Here is a 15,228-nt window from a genome sequence, read left to right on the forward strand (position 1 = left end):
TTATAAATAAACTGTATTGCTATTATTCTAAGTATCTATTGTGATTGTCAGAAAATTCAATAGTCCTCCTCATTCTTGTTGCTTTCACAACACATAGTCAAATGAATGCCAATGTGGGCGACTAGAAGTAATGAGAGAATGGAGAAATAAATATGACATCCTGTCACTTAACATCATCAATATCAAGGATATTGCAATTGATGGCAGAAGAAATGGAGATTGTTGAATAGAATTGGCTGCAGCTCAGTGTGAGTAATGGCCTTTATTCTTGGTGTTGTATTTTATATGGGAGTGCTCTTATGAATCATGGCACAGTATCATGGAACACTTATAAAATAGTCAAACGATTACAGACACCTTGGAGCCTTTACTTTTCTACCTCATGGCCCCCTCACAAATATACCGAGGGCCCAATCTAACTTTGTCTGCATTCACTCGCGCAACTGCAGCAGACCGCAGCTGAAAACTGAAATTGAGCACTGGGCTGCTTGCCACATACATCCGTGAAGTGAAATGTCTCTCCTTAGACCCCTTATTTGACCACCTTGAGATGAGGATGTGCTGGAGGAGGGTGTCACACTGCTTGCAGCATCTCTTTTTCCAAGCTTTCTCGAACCCTCTGACAGACGGCATTTGTGTGCCAGGTTCTAACACTGACATCTGCCCCTACTGTGATGCAGTTCCAGGCAAGGTCCCAACTGCATAATAAACCATGACTTCATTTTACATTGGCATTTGATTTTGATTGCATTTCATTAAATATAATTGTTACCAAAATTAGTTTACGCTTGACTTATTCATTATAAAATAATCAAAATATTAATTTCAATGAAGTTTAAAGCAGAATTTACCTAAACATAATGATTTCTGTCGTAAAGGAGTTGCAGCAACTACTATAAAAAGAAAAAAATAATTAGTGTTACATTTTTTATCTGTCATTTTCAAAAGTTCAACAAATAATTTGACTATAACAAAAAGCATCATGCATTTCAAAAAGTTAATTTTTAATATTAGATTATTCAATTAATTCTGAATTAAACTGAATTAAATTTTTTAAAAATACACTGTAATCATTCTTAAACTGCAATCTCTGAATACTAACCATAGCCTTCACAGCAGCAGCTCAATAGAACAGGTTCCAATCTCAAGTTAAGCTTAATAAATCCATAATTAGACTTCAATTTTACACTGACTTGTTTTTATTTTTAGCAAGCGTACTTTTGATGAAATCTAAGGAGCTTTAAGCCCTCAGTCCGTATGTTAATTCTTTCACTGGCTGTACTATCAGCTGTGTCCTGAATTAACCTGGAGACAATGGGCAGGATTTTCGTTCCCCCACCCCGTGGCGATTTCTCCGGCGGCAGACATGGCTCGCCATTGGCTGGCAGCAAGATCTTCCGGTCCTTCTGATGGCAACTGTGGGTTTTTTTAAGGGCTAATTTAACATGGCCAATCCACCTACCCTGCACATCTTTGGGTTGTGGGGGTGAGACCCACACAGACATGGGGAGAATGTGCAAACTCCACAAGGACAGTGACACGGGGCCAGGATCGAACCCGGATCGTCGGCGCCGTGATGCAGCAGTGCTAACCACTGCGCAACCATGCTACCCCAACTGCGTTTTGTATTTTCGCCAGCTTTGCGCCGGGTAACACACCACGGGGGTCGCAATTGGCAGGACTGGAAGTTCCCACCAGAGGAAAGGCCAGAAAATGCAGCCCTCTAACTTCTAATATTTCTGACATAATTAGGAGGAACAATATTACATTTTCCCAATGTCAGTATTCCAAAATTATGGGTTCATCTGCTGTTTAGGGCATTTGATCATTTTCAGGTCTCTTCGATCTGGGCTTTGTAATCTCTTTGAAGTTAATGGGAAAGGTGAGAATACAAAGATATTTCTATACCATATGCTCCAAGGTGCACTAATGTATGGGATCCCTTTTCCTGGAGTATAAGCACTGCTGCTTCACAGCTCCAGAGACCCAAGTTCAATTCCAGCCTTGGGTGACTGTCTGTATGGAGTTTGCACTTTCTCCCCGTGTCTGCGTGGGTTTCCTCCGGGTGCTCCAGTTTCCTCCCATAGTCCAAAGACATGCAAGTTAGGTGGATTGGCCATACTAAATTACCCCTTAGTATCCAAAAGGTTTGGCCGGTTTACGGGGATAGGGTGGAGGCTCGATGGGCCAAATGGCCTCCTTCTGCGCTGTAAATTCTTTGATTCTAAGCTTATGTCCTTGAGGGAAATTAAAATAGTAAAGAAATGATGTGGGGGAAATGAATGGGATTGAAGGCGGATTAATCTCCAGGGCCTGATAATCATCATCCCAGAGTACTTAAGGAAATGGCCCTAGAAATAGTAGCACCATTGGTGGTAATTTTTCAAAATTCTTTGGTCTCTGGAATGGTCCCTGTAGATTGGAGGGTAGCTAATATAATCCCCTATTCAAAACGGGAGGTAGAGAGAAAACAGGGAAGTATAGACCAGTCAGCCTAACGTCAAAGAACAAAGAAAATTACAACCCAGGAACAGGCCCTTCGGCCCCCTAACCCTGCATCGACCATGCTGCCCATCTGAACTAAAATCCCCTACCCTTCTGGGGACCATATCCCTCTATTCCCATTCTATTCATGTATTTGTCAAGACGTCCCTTAAAAGTCACTGTATCATATCTGCTTCCACCACCTCCTCCGGCAGCGAGTTCCAGGCTTCCATCACCCTCTGTGTAAAAAACCTGGCTCGTACATCTCCTTTAAACATTGCCCCTTAAACCTATGCCCCCTAGTAATTGACTCGTCCACCCTGGGAAAAAGCTTCTGACTATTCTGACATTGGCAGTAGGGAAGTTGCTAGAGTTCATTATCAAGGATTTCACAGCACAGCATTTGGAAAGAAGTGGTATAATCAGACAATGTCAGCATGGATATATGAAAGTGAAATCATGCTTGACAAATCTACTGGAATTGTTTGAAGGTGTAAATAGTAGAGTTGACCAGGGAGAACCAGTGGAGGTGGTTTATTTAGATTTCTGGAAGGCTTTCGACAAGGTCTCACACAGCAGATTACTACGTCAAGTTAAAACGCGTGGGATTGCAGGTAGTGTCTTGAGATGAATAGAAAGCTGGTTCACAGTCAGAAAGCCAAAAGTTGGAATAAACGTGTCTTTTTTTGATTGGCTGGCAGTGACTCGTTCGATACCGCAGGGATCTGTGCTAGGATCCCAACTGTTCACATTATATATTAATGATTTGGACGAGGGAACTAAATGTACTATCTCAAAATTTGCAGATGATACAAAGTTGGGTGGGAGGGTAAGTTGTGAGGAGGATGCAGAGAAGCGTCAACGAGATTTGGACAGGCTGAGTGAGCGGGCATATGCATGGCAGATGCAGGATAAATGTGAGGTTATCTGCTTTGGTAGCAAAAATAGGAAGGCAGATTATTATTTGAATGGGTTTAAATTGAGAGAGATGGATACTCAGCGAGACCTTGGTGTCCTTGTGTATCAGTCGTTGAAAGTCAGCACGCAGGTACAGCAGGAAATAAAGAAGGTAAATGGTATGTTGGCCTTCATAGTGAAAGGATTTGAGTATAGGAATAGGAATGTTTTACAGCAATTGAATAGCAGCCCCTCCTGGTCTGCCTCTTCCTGCTCCTAAAATGAGGCAGCATGTCCCTCCTCCTCCAGCATGTCGCATGGCTGCTGTGCCAGGTTGTGGAGGGCACAGCAGACCAACACAAAGTGGGAGATCCTCTGGGGGTTTACTGCCAGGCACCACCGCAGCAATCCAGGCATCGGGATCACATTTCAGCAGTCTGATGCACTGATCAATGGCAACACGGGCTTCATAATCATGGGTCTCCGCATCGGTCTCAGGCCTCTGCACAAGCGGCAACAGCCAGGAACTCAGCGGGTATCCCTTGTCCCCCCAAGAGCCAACCCTTCATCCTGTGGTGGTCCGCTAAGATGCTGGGATGTTCACGTGCCCCAGGATGTAGCTGCCATGCACACTCCCTGGGTAGCGGCCGCACACGTGCATGATATGGAGGCGGTGGTCGCACAAAACCTGAACATTCAGGGAATGGTACCCCTTTCTGTTAATAAATCTCCCTGATGCTTCGGTGCATGCAGGGTGACATGTGTGCCATCAATTACCCCCTGGACCTGGGGTATCCTGGCGATGGTGGAGAATCTTGATGGGCCAGGTCCAGCTCAAAGTTGAAAGTCTGATGCTTGGGCACACAGAGCTCTCTGATTCTCTAGATTGTGAAATGCCACCCAGGTCCCCGCTCGAGCCCTTGAATGAACAGGTGGCATAAAGGTTGAGGGCTGAACTGACTTTCACGACCACCAGGAGTGGGTGTCCTCTTCTTCCACAGGGTGCCAAGTCCACACTGACAAGGCACAGCCGTCACACTGACTCTCTCCTGACACGGAGTCTTCTGTGACACATGCTGTCTGTCATCTCATCGAAAGACCAACGACTCTTGTACATCTTGGACCGTCGCTGGCCTTTCCCTCTAGGTTCCTCTTCAGGCTGATGGGCGGCCAGGTCTTCACCGTGTGCGGCGACCTCCTGCACATGGGGTGACACCTCTAGCCTGCATCATCGCTACTGCCTTCTCCGGCATCTGGCCGCATGGGCTATCACCATCAAAGCGAGGGCAGCCGCCACAGGACTGACACCAACAACCATTTTGGTATCTGTAAGGAATCAGAGAAGAAGATAGACTGACAAACAGTTAGGGCTTCCACTACAGGACCCAGAAATCCTACAGGCCTCCTCCACCCTTCTGTGCCCCACCTTCTCTCAGAGTGCCAGCCAGTGAGCTGTGAGTGTGCTGGCAAACTGCTCTGCACATTCACCTCAGCCACATCAGAAGCCCCTAAACCCCAGACCTCTGACAGGACATTCTGGAGGGGGAGGGTGAAAAGCCCGTGGTTGTGGTATAAATCGGTACCAATGACATAAGTTAAAAAAAAGGGCTCAGGTCCTAAAATCAGAATACAGGGAGTTAGGAAGAAAGGGGAGAAGTCGGGCCTCTAAGATAGATCTCAGGATTAGTACCAGTGCCACATGCTAGTAAGAGTAGAATAGCAGGATATAATGAATGAATATTTTTATTACAGGTGGAATACATTTTTTTACTAATGCCAGGGATCAAATTCTCCATTCCTGAGACTAACTTTTGACGCCAGGGCAGGATTGATGAACTTCTATTTCAGAAAATTTGGCACAGCACCTGGACCAATCCACCGACCGTTAAGGGGCTTGCACCTGGCGCCATATGGAACACAATCGATTCCAATGAGAAATAATGCTAGATTTACAGGGTTCGAGGTTAACACTCAGGCGGCTAACAAGCTGCAGCCGCATATACACACTCCACTCCCAACACACACTCTTCCCAGCCAACAAGATGGCTGCAAGAGGAAGGGGGAGGCGATGAGGCCTGTGCCGGTGACTGCTGGGTGCAGGGCACAGTATAGTGTTAGGGGCGAGGGCACAAAGCTGTATATATTTGTTTACATTAAACACCTTGCGCACAACGTTAGGGATGGGCTGGCCTGGGTTGGCCGCAGAGTGAATGGGCGGACGTTGTAGGTGGGCGTGGCCCATGGACCCAATTCAGCCACCGCTCACCGCTCCGCCCCCCCTCCCATCCCCAGCATCCTCCTCGTCGGACAAGGACTGATGTTCATCCCCCTCCTTCAACACATCATCCCTCTGCTGCACAATGTTGTGGAGGACGCAGCAGGCCACAATGATGTGGGTGACCTTCCCAGTGCTATACTGAAGAGCCTCTCCAGAGCGGTCCATGTGTCTGTACCAAAGTTCAGGATGCCAAAGCACAGTTCGATCATGCCCGTAGCCCCCGGATTCGAGTCATCATTTATGACCCAGGAGACAATCCTTCAGCCGGGTTTGGGGGGGGGGGGGGGGGGGTGGGGGGGTGCCTCAAAGAGGCCAGGAACCATTGAATGTGCCAGGACGAAGGTGTCGTTCACACTGCCCAGGTATCGGGCATAGACGTGCATGATGTGCATCTCATGGTCACACAATCATTGAGTGGAACCCCTTTCGGTTTGTGAAGATCAGCCTGTCATCTGCAGGTGCTTGGAGGGCGACATACATCCCGTCGACTACCCCATAAACCCAGGGTATCTCGGGATTGGCAGCGAACCCGGTTGCCCAGGCATCCGGGTGGGCTCGGTCCGCAGTGAAGTGGATACATAGGAACTCCGAGAGGGCACAGATGCACATGTGCATCGAGCTCTATGAGATTCCGGACAGATCCCACTCGGCGCCTGGAAGGACCCCTTGACGTAAAAGTTCAGGGTGACCACCACCTTGATAGCCACCGGGTGCAGCTGTCCTCACCCATTCCCCCGTAGTGCCAGGTACACCACGCTCCGCCAGATATGTTGCACTGTCCCCCTGCTCAGCTGGAGTCTTCGATGACATGCGCGGTCTGGTAGGTCCTTGAATGACAGGCGCAGCGGGTCACATGAGGCCTCATGCAGTGCCTCCTTCCCATGTCCTCGTCAGCCTGTTGGGCGGCCAGCCAGCTCTCCATTCTCACCGGTTGCCTCCTGTTCCTCTGGGCAGACGCCACAGCTGCAGGGTCCACCTCTTCGAGCATCTCCGGCTCGCAAAGCCACAGTGTATCCCCAAGGGCTATGGCAACTCGGAAGAAGGCCACCATTGCTAGTGGAATTCCAATTTCCATTGTCTGCAGTGGGTGGAAGACCAACATGTTAGCATGGTGAGTATGCCCATACCCAATCAGGTCTAACGGGTTCCTAGGTGGCCCAGCTTTACTGCAGTCCCTGACCCCTCATGCACCCCCCCCCCCGCCCCGCCAATCTCTGCACCCCTAGCCCCGTCAGTATCTGGTACCATGGGGGCTTCTGGCCCTGGTGCCAGTCTCTGCTGCCAGGTATGGTGGAGGCCCGGGTGCAGGGGTGGTGGGGAGGGGTGTGGTGGGGTGGGGCGCCCACACAGCCAGTGGCATTCTGCAGAACCAATGGCCAAGGTGGGTGGTCAGTGCACTACGCAGCAAGATGGCAGCCTTGCAGGCCACGGCAATGGCGGTACCTTGACACTCCATGAGGGGCACCAAGGCACGTCCTCTTGTCATCCTCTGTCCCCACCCCCACCCCCCAAACCTGGCAGAGAGGGTGAGAACAGCAGGATGCAGGAGGGGGTGAGGAGAGGGAGGAAGGGGAACAGAAACGCACCCGTTGGGGGGGTGGCATAGATCGACCCCAGAGAGGGGCCACCACACTAACAGGTAAGCTGGCACCAGAAAGTACGACTATGGGAGAAGGACATGGCCCATCTCCCATCAGGGAGAAGGTAACACCAACAGCCACTTTGGCAGGTGCCCAAAAAAAGGGAAACCCTGGAGCACAGGGGTGCATCCACAAGGGAAGTATGGTTGATCCTGCAGAATAGTCACCCGGAATGTTAGGGGACTTAACAGCCCAGTGAAAAGATCCAGAGTCTTCGCCCACACGGTAGCACAGTGGTTAGTACTGTTGCTTCACAGCATGAGGGTCCCAGATTCGATTCCTGACTTGGTCACTGTCTGTGCGGAGTCTTCACGTTCTCCCCGTGTCTGCGTGGGCTTCCTCCGGGTGCTCCAGTTTCCTCCTGAAAGACGTGCTGTTAGGTGAATTGAACATTCTGAATTCCCCCTCCATGTACCCGAACAGGCGCCGGAGTGTGGCGAATAAGAGATTTTCACTGTAACTTCATTGGTGTTAATGTAAGCCTACTTGTGACAATAACAAAAAAATTATTATTAAAAAACTTGTGAAGGCCGACAAAGTCTTCCTCCAAGAGACACCCTCAAGGGAGAAGGACTGACTGCAGGTAAGAAAGGGCTGGGTGGGACAGACGTACCATTAGTGCTACGGGACAACAGCTAGGCGGGGGGTGTGGGGGGGGGGGGGGGGGGGAGGTGGCCATGCTGCTCAACAAGAGGACAGCAACGTAACAAGGAGGATGGTACATCATGGTAAGCGGTGTCTTGGAAGGGGCATCAGTGGTCCTTCTTAACATGTAAGCTCCCAACTGGGATGACGCGGAATTCATGAAAAAGACCATGATGGAAATCCCCACGGACTGACAGATCAAACGCCGAATCGTGAAAAACATCAAATTGAGCGAAGAAACTAGACACGTTCAAGGAACAGATGGGGGGCAGTGGACCCATGGAACTTCACCAACGCAGGTGAGAAGGAGTTCTCCTTCTTCTCCCAGGTACACAGGGCCGACTTCTTTGTACCGAGGAAATCGGTGCTTCCAGGAGTAGGAGTGGAATACTCCACAATTGTAATCTCCGACCACACTACATGGATGTGAGGTTGGAGTCGGGTAGGGCACAATGGAGGCTGGACAGAGCCCTCCCAGCCAATAGGGCATTTCTCGAAACGATAACACACACCATAGACAGGTACGTTACCAACAACTAGAAATGGGGAGGTCTCACCCTCCACGTTGTGGGAGGCACTGAAGGCAGTGATTAGAGGAGAAAGTACAAAATGCACAGAAATTGGAAGGAGAGGGCAGCTAGGCAACAACTGGTCGACTACATACAGGAGGGAAGATAGAAGATGGGGCCTGGAAGCACCATTAGAACTGGGGGAAAGTCGTGGAGAGCATCAACTCCATGCAGGCAGGGACGGCACCGGGCCAGATGAATTCCCGGCGGACATTTACAAAACATTTGCACCAGCACTGGACCCGCACTTGCGTGAGGTGTTCGCAGACTCGATCCAAGGGGCGCCCTGCAACCAACACTGGCACAAGCCTCAATATCGCAGATACGCATAAAGGCCACAAATCGACTGAGTGTGGGTCCTACAGACCCATCTTCCTGCTTAATGTAGGTGCGAAAGTCCTGACAAAAACCATGGTGAGGCGGCTGGAGAGCTGTGTACCAGAAAAGGCCTTCGACAGAGTCGATTGGAAGTATCTCATTGGGCTTGGACCAGGGTTCGCCGCCTGGGTGAAACTACTGTACAGCACTCCAATGGTGAGCATACGGACAAACTCCACCAGCTCTAATGAAATGAAAAAATGAAAATCGCTTATTGTCACAAGTAGGCTTCAATGAAGTTACTGTGAAAAGCCCCTAGTCGCCACATTCCGGCGCCTGTTCGGGAAGGCTGGTACAGGAATTGAACCGTGCAGCTGGCCTGCCTTGGTCTGCTTTAAAAGCCAGCTATTTAGCCCAGTGTGCTAAACCAGCCTCTAAATACTTCCAGCGGCACAGAGGCACAAGGCAGAGATGCCCACTGTCCCCACTGCTGTTCGCCCTGACATCGAGCTACTGATGATCACCCTCAGAATGGCAAAAAGCTGGAGAGGTATCAAGAAGAGCGACAGAGCATAGAGTCTCTCTTTACATCTCGGACCCCCAAGCCAGCATGGAAAGGATAATGAAGCTCTTAAAAGAGTTTGGAGTCTATTCAGGATACAAATTCAACTTGAACAAGAGTGAACCCGCAAGGGAGAGGGACAGGTCTGGAGGGGCCACCTTTCAAACAAGCCCAAAACAAATCCACCAGCTGGGGATCCAAATAGCCCTCACAACTGGAAACAAACCATAAATAGAACCTGACGAATCTGGTGGAGGAAGTTAAAAAGGACCTGCAGTGGTAAGGCACACTCCCACTCTCACTGGCAGGGAGAGTGCAGACGACCAAAAAGAACGTGCTACCCAGATTCCTCTTCCTGTTCAGATCACTCCTGATCTACATCCCCAAGGTCTTCTTCAACACAGTGGGCAAATTAATCATGGTATTTTTGTGTGGCGGGTGCAAGAACCCAAGGATGCAAAAAAATGGTCCCACAAAGGAAACAAAATATGAGAGGCCTGGCCTTCAGAACCTACAGTTCTACCAGTGGGTGGCCACTGGAGAAAGCGTGAGGAGTTGGGTGAAGGAACCGGGGACAGACTGGGTGAAGATGGAGTAGAGTTCCTGCAGAGGGACGTCCCATTGAGCCCTAGTCGCAACAGCACTCCCATCCCCTCCGACTAAGAAGCCCAGTGGTCTCAAATAAGACAACACTTCGGCCTAACCAAAATGTCCACTATGGCCCCAAAGAACAAATCAAAGAACAAAGAAAAGTACAGCACAGGACAGGCAGGCCCTTCGGCCCTCCAAGCCTGTGCCGACCATGCTGCCTGTCTAAACTAAAACCTTCTGCACTTCCTGGGTCCGTATCCCTCTATTCCCATCCTATTCATGTATTTGTCAAGATGCCCCTTAAATGTCACTATCGTCCCTGCTTCCACCATCTCCTCCGGCAGCGAGTTCCAGGCACCCACTACACTCTGTGTAAAAAAACGTGCCTCGTACATCTCCTCTAAACCTTGCCCCTCGCACCTTAAACCTATGCCCCCTAGTAATTGACCCCTCTACCCTGGGAAAAAGCCTCTGACTATCCACTCTGTCTATGCCCCTCGTAATTTTGTAGACCTCTATCAGGTCGCCCCTCAACCTCCATTGTTCCAGTGAGAACAAACCGAGTTTATTCAACTGCTCCTCATAGCTAATGCCCTCCATACCAGGCAACATCCTGGTAAATCTCTTCTGCACCCTCTCTAAAGCCTCCACATCCTTCTGGTAGTGTGGCAACCAGAATTAAACACTATACTCCAAGTGTGGCCTAACTAAAGTTCTATCTGTAACAACCACAGGTTCACCCTCGCAACATTGGATGCTACATTCAAACGGTGGAGTCAGGACGAGGCGACATTGACGGTTAGAGACATGCACACAGACAACAGATTTGCGACTGGAAGAACTCATAGATATGTTCCAACTACCTAAAGGGAATGAAATGAGATTTGTACCAGTCAAAAACTTCCTCCATAGGGAAACAATGACATACCCCGAGACACAAGGCACACGCTAGTCGAGGAACTGTTGGATGCGGGCGACCTAGGGAAGGGGAACTGTGGGGGCCTGCACGTACGACTGTCGGAAGACGTACACTCCACCCTGGGAGAGATAAGGAAAAAATGGGAGGAATAACTGGGCACAGGTGTGTGTGTGTGTGTGTGGTGGGGGGCGGACTCTGGATCGAAGCGCTGTGCAGGATGAGCTCCACCTCTCCATGCGCAGGGCTAAGCCTAATGCAGCTAAAGATGGTGCACAAAGCGCACCTAACCAGAACTCAAATAATCAGGTTCTTCCCTGAGGTAGAACAAAATGGTGCCAAGAAGGCTCGACCAACCACACCCACATGTTCTGGGCCTGCCCCAGACTTGTCAGGTTCTGGACGACCTTCTTTGAGGCAATGGTCAAGGTGGTAGGGGTGGAGTCATGTCCAAAAGTGGAGATCTTAGGGGATTTCAGATAATCCAGAACTATTCATAGGGAGGGGGGCCGTCCCCTAACCTTTGCCTCCCTAATCGCCCGGCTGGCGATCGGCAGCATCACCCAAAGCTTCAGACTGGTTGTCCGATTTGTCGTAATTCCTCCAACTGGAAATGCTAAAATTCGCCATCCGTGGGTCGGAAGAGGTGTGGAAGCCATTCACCAACTTGTTCCAAGGACGGTTCATAGCCAGCAACTAGTAGAGCGGAGGAGGAAGGTGGGGGGGGTTGGGGGTGGGGATTGGGAGGGGACGTGGGGACAGACGAGCCACAGATCGTAAAGGAAAGGGAAAGGGGGGGCAAATGCCCATAAAAAAGACCGTGGGACAAAAGGGGCATAGCCGAAGGGGACGGCCCAAGAGCAAGCAGAAAACCGGAGGGAGCAGCAATACACTGGGGAATAAAATCTAGGGCCTACCCTGGGCAGTGCAAATAAGGCAGATCGGTCAAATGGGGCCTGCAGCCTACAGAGGCAGTGTGTGTGGGGGGGGGGGGGGGGGGGGGCCGGGGCCGGGGGGGGGGGGGGGGGACAAACAGGTGGATGTAAATATTCATACTGATCCTTGTTTGTTTGTGTTTTGTTTTTCTCGTTTTTTGGTCTATCTCTCTTTTGCAATTATAATTTCTCCTTAGTTGCTTTTGTTTGATATCATGTGCGGTTATGACACTTGTAATTTAACGTACAGACTGAAACATGTAATATAAACATGTGAAAGTCAATAAAAACATTTAATAAAAAGACAAGCTTAAAGGCTTTGTGCCTTAACACGCAGAGCATTTTCAATAAAGGGGATGAACTAATCGCACAAATAGATGTAAATGGTATGATATATTCAGGATTACGGAGACATGGCTGCAGGGTGACCAGGGATGGGAACTAAATGTCCAGGGGCATTCAGTAGTTAGGAAGGGCAGATGAAAAGACGTTGCATTGCAGGGTAAAGAGGAAATTAACTCAACAGAGAGGGAGGATATTAGTTCTGACAATGTGGAATCTGTATGGGTAGAGCTGAGAGACACCAAAGGGCAAAAAACATTAGTTGACATTGTGTACAGACCCCCAAACTGCAGGTGTGATATTGGTAATGGCATTAAACATAAAATTAGAGATGCAGTAAAGGAACATCTGTAATTATGGGTGATTTTAATCTGCATATATATTGGGCAAATCAAATTAGCCAAAATACCTTAAGAGAGGCAATTCCTGGAATTTCTGTGGGATGGTTTTCTGGACCAATGTGTTGATGAACCAACTAGAGAACAGCCCATCCTAGACTGGGTACTGTGTAATGAAAACAGAATTATTGGCAATCTAGTTGCGCGAAACCCCTTGAGGATGAGCTACCATAATGTGGTAGATTTTTCATCAAGATGGAAAGTGAAGTCGTTGATTTTGAAACTACGATTCTGAATCTTAATAGAACATAGAACATAGAACGATACAGCGCAGTACAGGCCCTGCGGCCCACGATGTTGCACCGAAACAAAAGCCATCTAACCTACACTATGCCATTATCATCCATATGTTTATCCAATAAACTTTTAAATGCCCTCAATGTTGGCGAGGTAGGGCATTCCACGGCCTCACTACTCTTTGTGTAAAGAACCTACCTCTGACCTCTGTCCTATATCTATTACCCCTCAGTTTAAAGCTATGTCCCCTCGTGCCAGCCATTTCCATCCGCGGGAAAAGGCTCTCACTGTCCACCCTATCTAACCCCCTGATCATTTTGTATGCCTCTATTAAGTCTCCTCTTAACCTTCTTCTCTCTAACGAAAACAACCTCAAGTCCATCAGCCTTTCCTCATAAGATTTTCCCTCCATACCAGGCAACATCCTGGTAAATCTCCTCTGCACCCGCTCCAAAGCCTCCTTCCTATAATGCGGTGACCAGAACTGTACGCAATACTCCAAATGTGGCCGTACCAGAGTTTTGTACAGCTGCAACATGACCTCCTGACTCCGGAACTCAATTCCTCTACCAATAAAGGCCAACACTCCATCGGCCTTCTTCACAACCCTATCAACCTGGGTGGCAACTTTCTGGGATCTATGTGCATGGACACCTAGATCCCTCTGCTCATCCACACTTCCAAGAACTTTACCATTAGCCAAATATTCCTCATTCCTGTTATTCCTTCCAAAGTGAATCACCTCACACTTCTCTACATTAAACTCCATTTGCCACCTCTCAGCCCAGCTCTGCAGCTTATCTATATCCCTCTGTAACCTGCTACATCCTTCCACACTGTCGATAACACCACCAACTTTAGTATCGTCTGCAAATTTACTCACCCACCCTTCTGCGCCTTCCTCGAGGTCATTGATAAAATTGACAAACAGCAACGGCCCCAGAACAGATCCTTGTGGTACGCCACTTGTAACTGAACTCCATTCTGAACATTTCCCATCAACCACCACCCTCTGTCTTCTTTCAGCTAGCCAATTTCTGATCCACATCTCTAAATCACCCTCAATCCCCAGCCTCCGTATTTTCTGCAATAGCCTACCGTGGGGAACCTTATCAAACGCTTTACTGAAATCCAAATACACCACATCAACTGCTCTACCCTCGTCTACCTGTTCAGTCACCTTCTCAAAGAACTCGATAAGGTTTGTGAGGCATGACCTACCCTTCACAAAGCCATGCTGACTATCCCTGATCATATTATTCCTATCTAGATGATTATAAATCTTGTCTCTTATAATCCCCTCCAAGACTTTACCCACTACAGACGTGAGGCTCACTGGTCTATAGTTGCCGGGGTTGTCTCTGCTCCCCTTTTTGAACAAAGGGACCACATTTGCTATCCTCCAGTCCTCTGGCACTATTCCTGTAGCCAATGATGACATAAAAATCAAAGCCAAAGGTCCAGCAATCTCTTCCCTAGCCTCCCAGAGAATCCTAGGATAAATCCCATCAGGCCCCGGGGACTTATCTATTTTCATAAAGAACACTATGAAGATATGAGCCGTGAGTTGGCTTTGATCGGTTCGGGAACGTTACTTAAAGGGGTGGCAGTGAACAGGCAATGGCAAAAATTCAAGGAGCTCATGGGGGAACTGCAACAATTGTTTATTCCTGTCTGGCACGAAAATAAAACGGGAAAGGTGGCCAATCCATGGCTTACCAGGAAAATTAGAGACAGTATTCGATACAAGAAAGAAGCATATAAATTGGCCAAGAAAAACAACAGCTCTGAGGATTTGGAGCAGTTTAGAATTCAGCAAAGAAGGACCAAGGGATTGATTAAGAAAGGGAAAATAGAGTACGAGAGTAAGTTTGCAGGGAACATACAAACTGACTGTAAAGGTTTCTCTAGGTACGTGTATCATAGAATCATAGAATTTACAGTGCAGAAGGAGGCCATTCGGCCCATTAGGTCTGCACCGACCCTTGGAAAGACCAGACCACATAAGCTTATGCCTCCACCCTATCCCCACAACCCAGCAATCCCACCAACCCTTTTGGAAATGAAGGGCAATTTATCATGGCCAATCCACCTAACCTGCACATCTTTGGACTGTGGGAGGAAACCGGAACACCCGGAGGAAACCCACGCAGACACGGGGGGGGAACGTGCAAACTCCGCACAGACAGTGACCCAGCGGGGAATCGAACCTGGGACCCTGGAGTTGTGAAGCAATTGTGCTAACCACTGTGCTACCATGTTGCCCAAGGAACAAGATTGAAGGGAAAAAGATTGGTGAAAACAAATGTAGGTCCCCTACAGTCAGAAACATGGGAATATATAATCGGGGACAAAGAAATAGCTGAGCAACTAAATACATACTTTGGTTCTGTCTTCACAAATTAGGCACAAATCA

General features: G+C 48.6%; 1 protein-coding gene across 9 annotated transcripts in view; it reads right to left on the minus strand.

Annotated features, from left to right (window-relative positions):
• The window catches only part of dzip1 (DAZ interacting zinc finger protein 1), a 646,334-nt gene that overhangs the window by 284,394 nt on the left and 346,712 nt on the right, over positions 1 to 15,228 (minus strand). For 7 of the 9 annotated variants that reach the window (XR_011935128.1, XR_011935127.1, XM_072476251.1 and 4 more), the window contains one exon: positions 852 to 893. The exons of the other annotated variants lie outside the window; for them this stretch is intronic. Coding sequence is in view for 5 of the 7 variants with exons in the window: in XM_072476251.1 (XP_072332352.1) it covers positions 852 to 893 (42 nt within the window). In the remaining 2 variants the exon portion in view is untranslated. The remainder of the gene's footprint in view (positions 1 to 851; positions 894 to 15,228) is intronic. 9 annotated transcript variants of the gene reach the window in all.

Source organism: Scyliorhinus torazame, chromosome 15 (assembly GCF_047496885.1).
Source record: "Scyliorhinus torazame isolate Kashiwa2021f chromosome 15, sScyTor2.1, whole genome shotgun sequence".
In the NCBI taxonomy this organism is placed as follows: domain Eukaryota; kingdom Metazoa; phylum Chordata; class Chondrichthyes; order Carcharhiniformes; family Scyliorhinidae; genus Scyliorhinus; species Scyliorhinus torazame.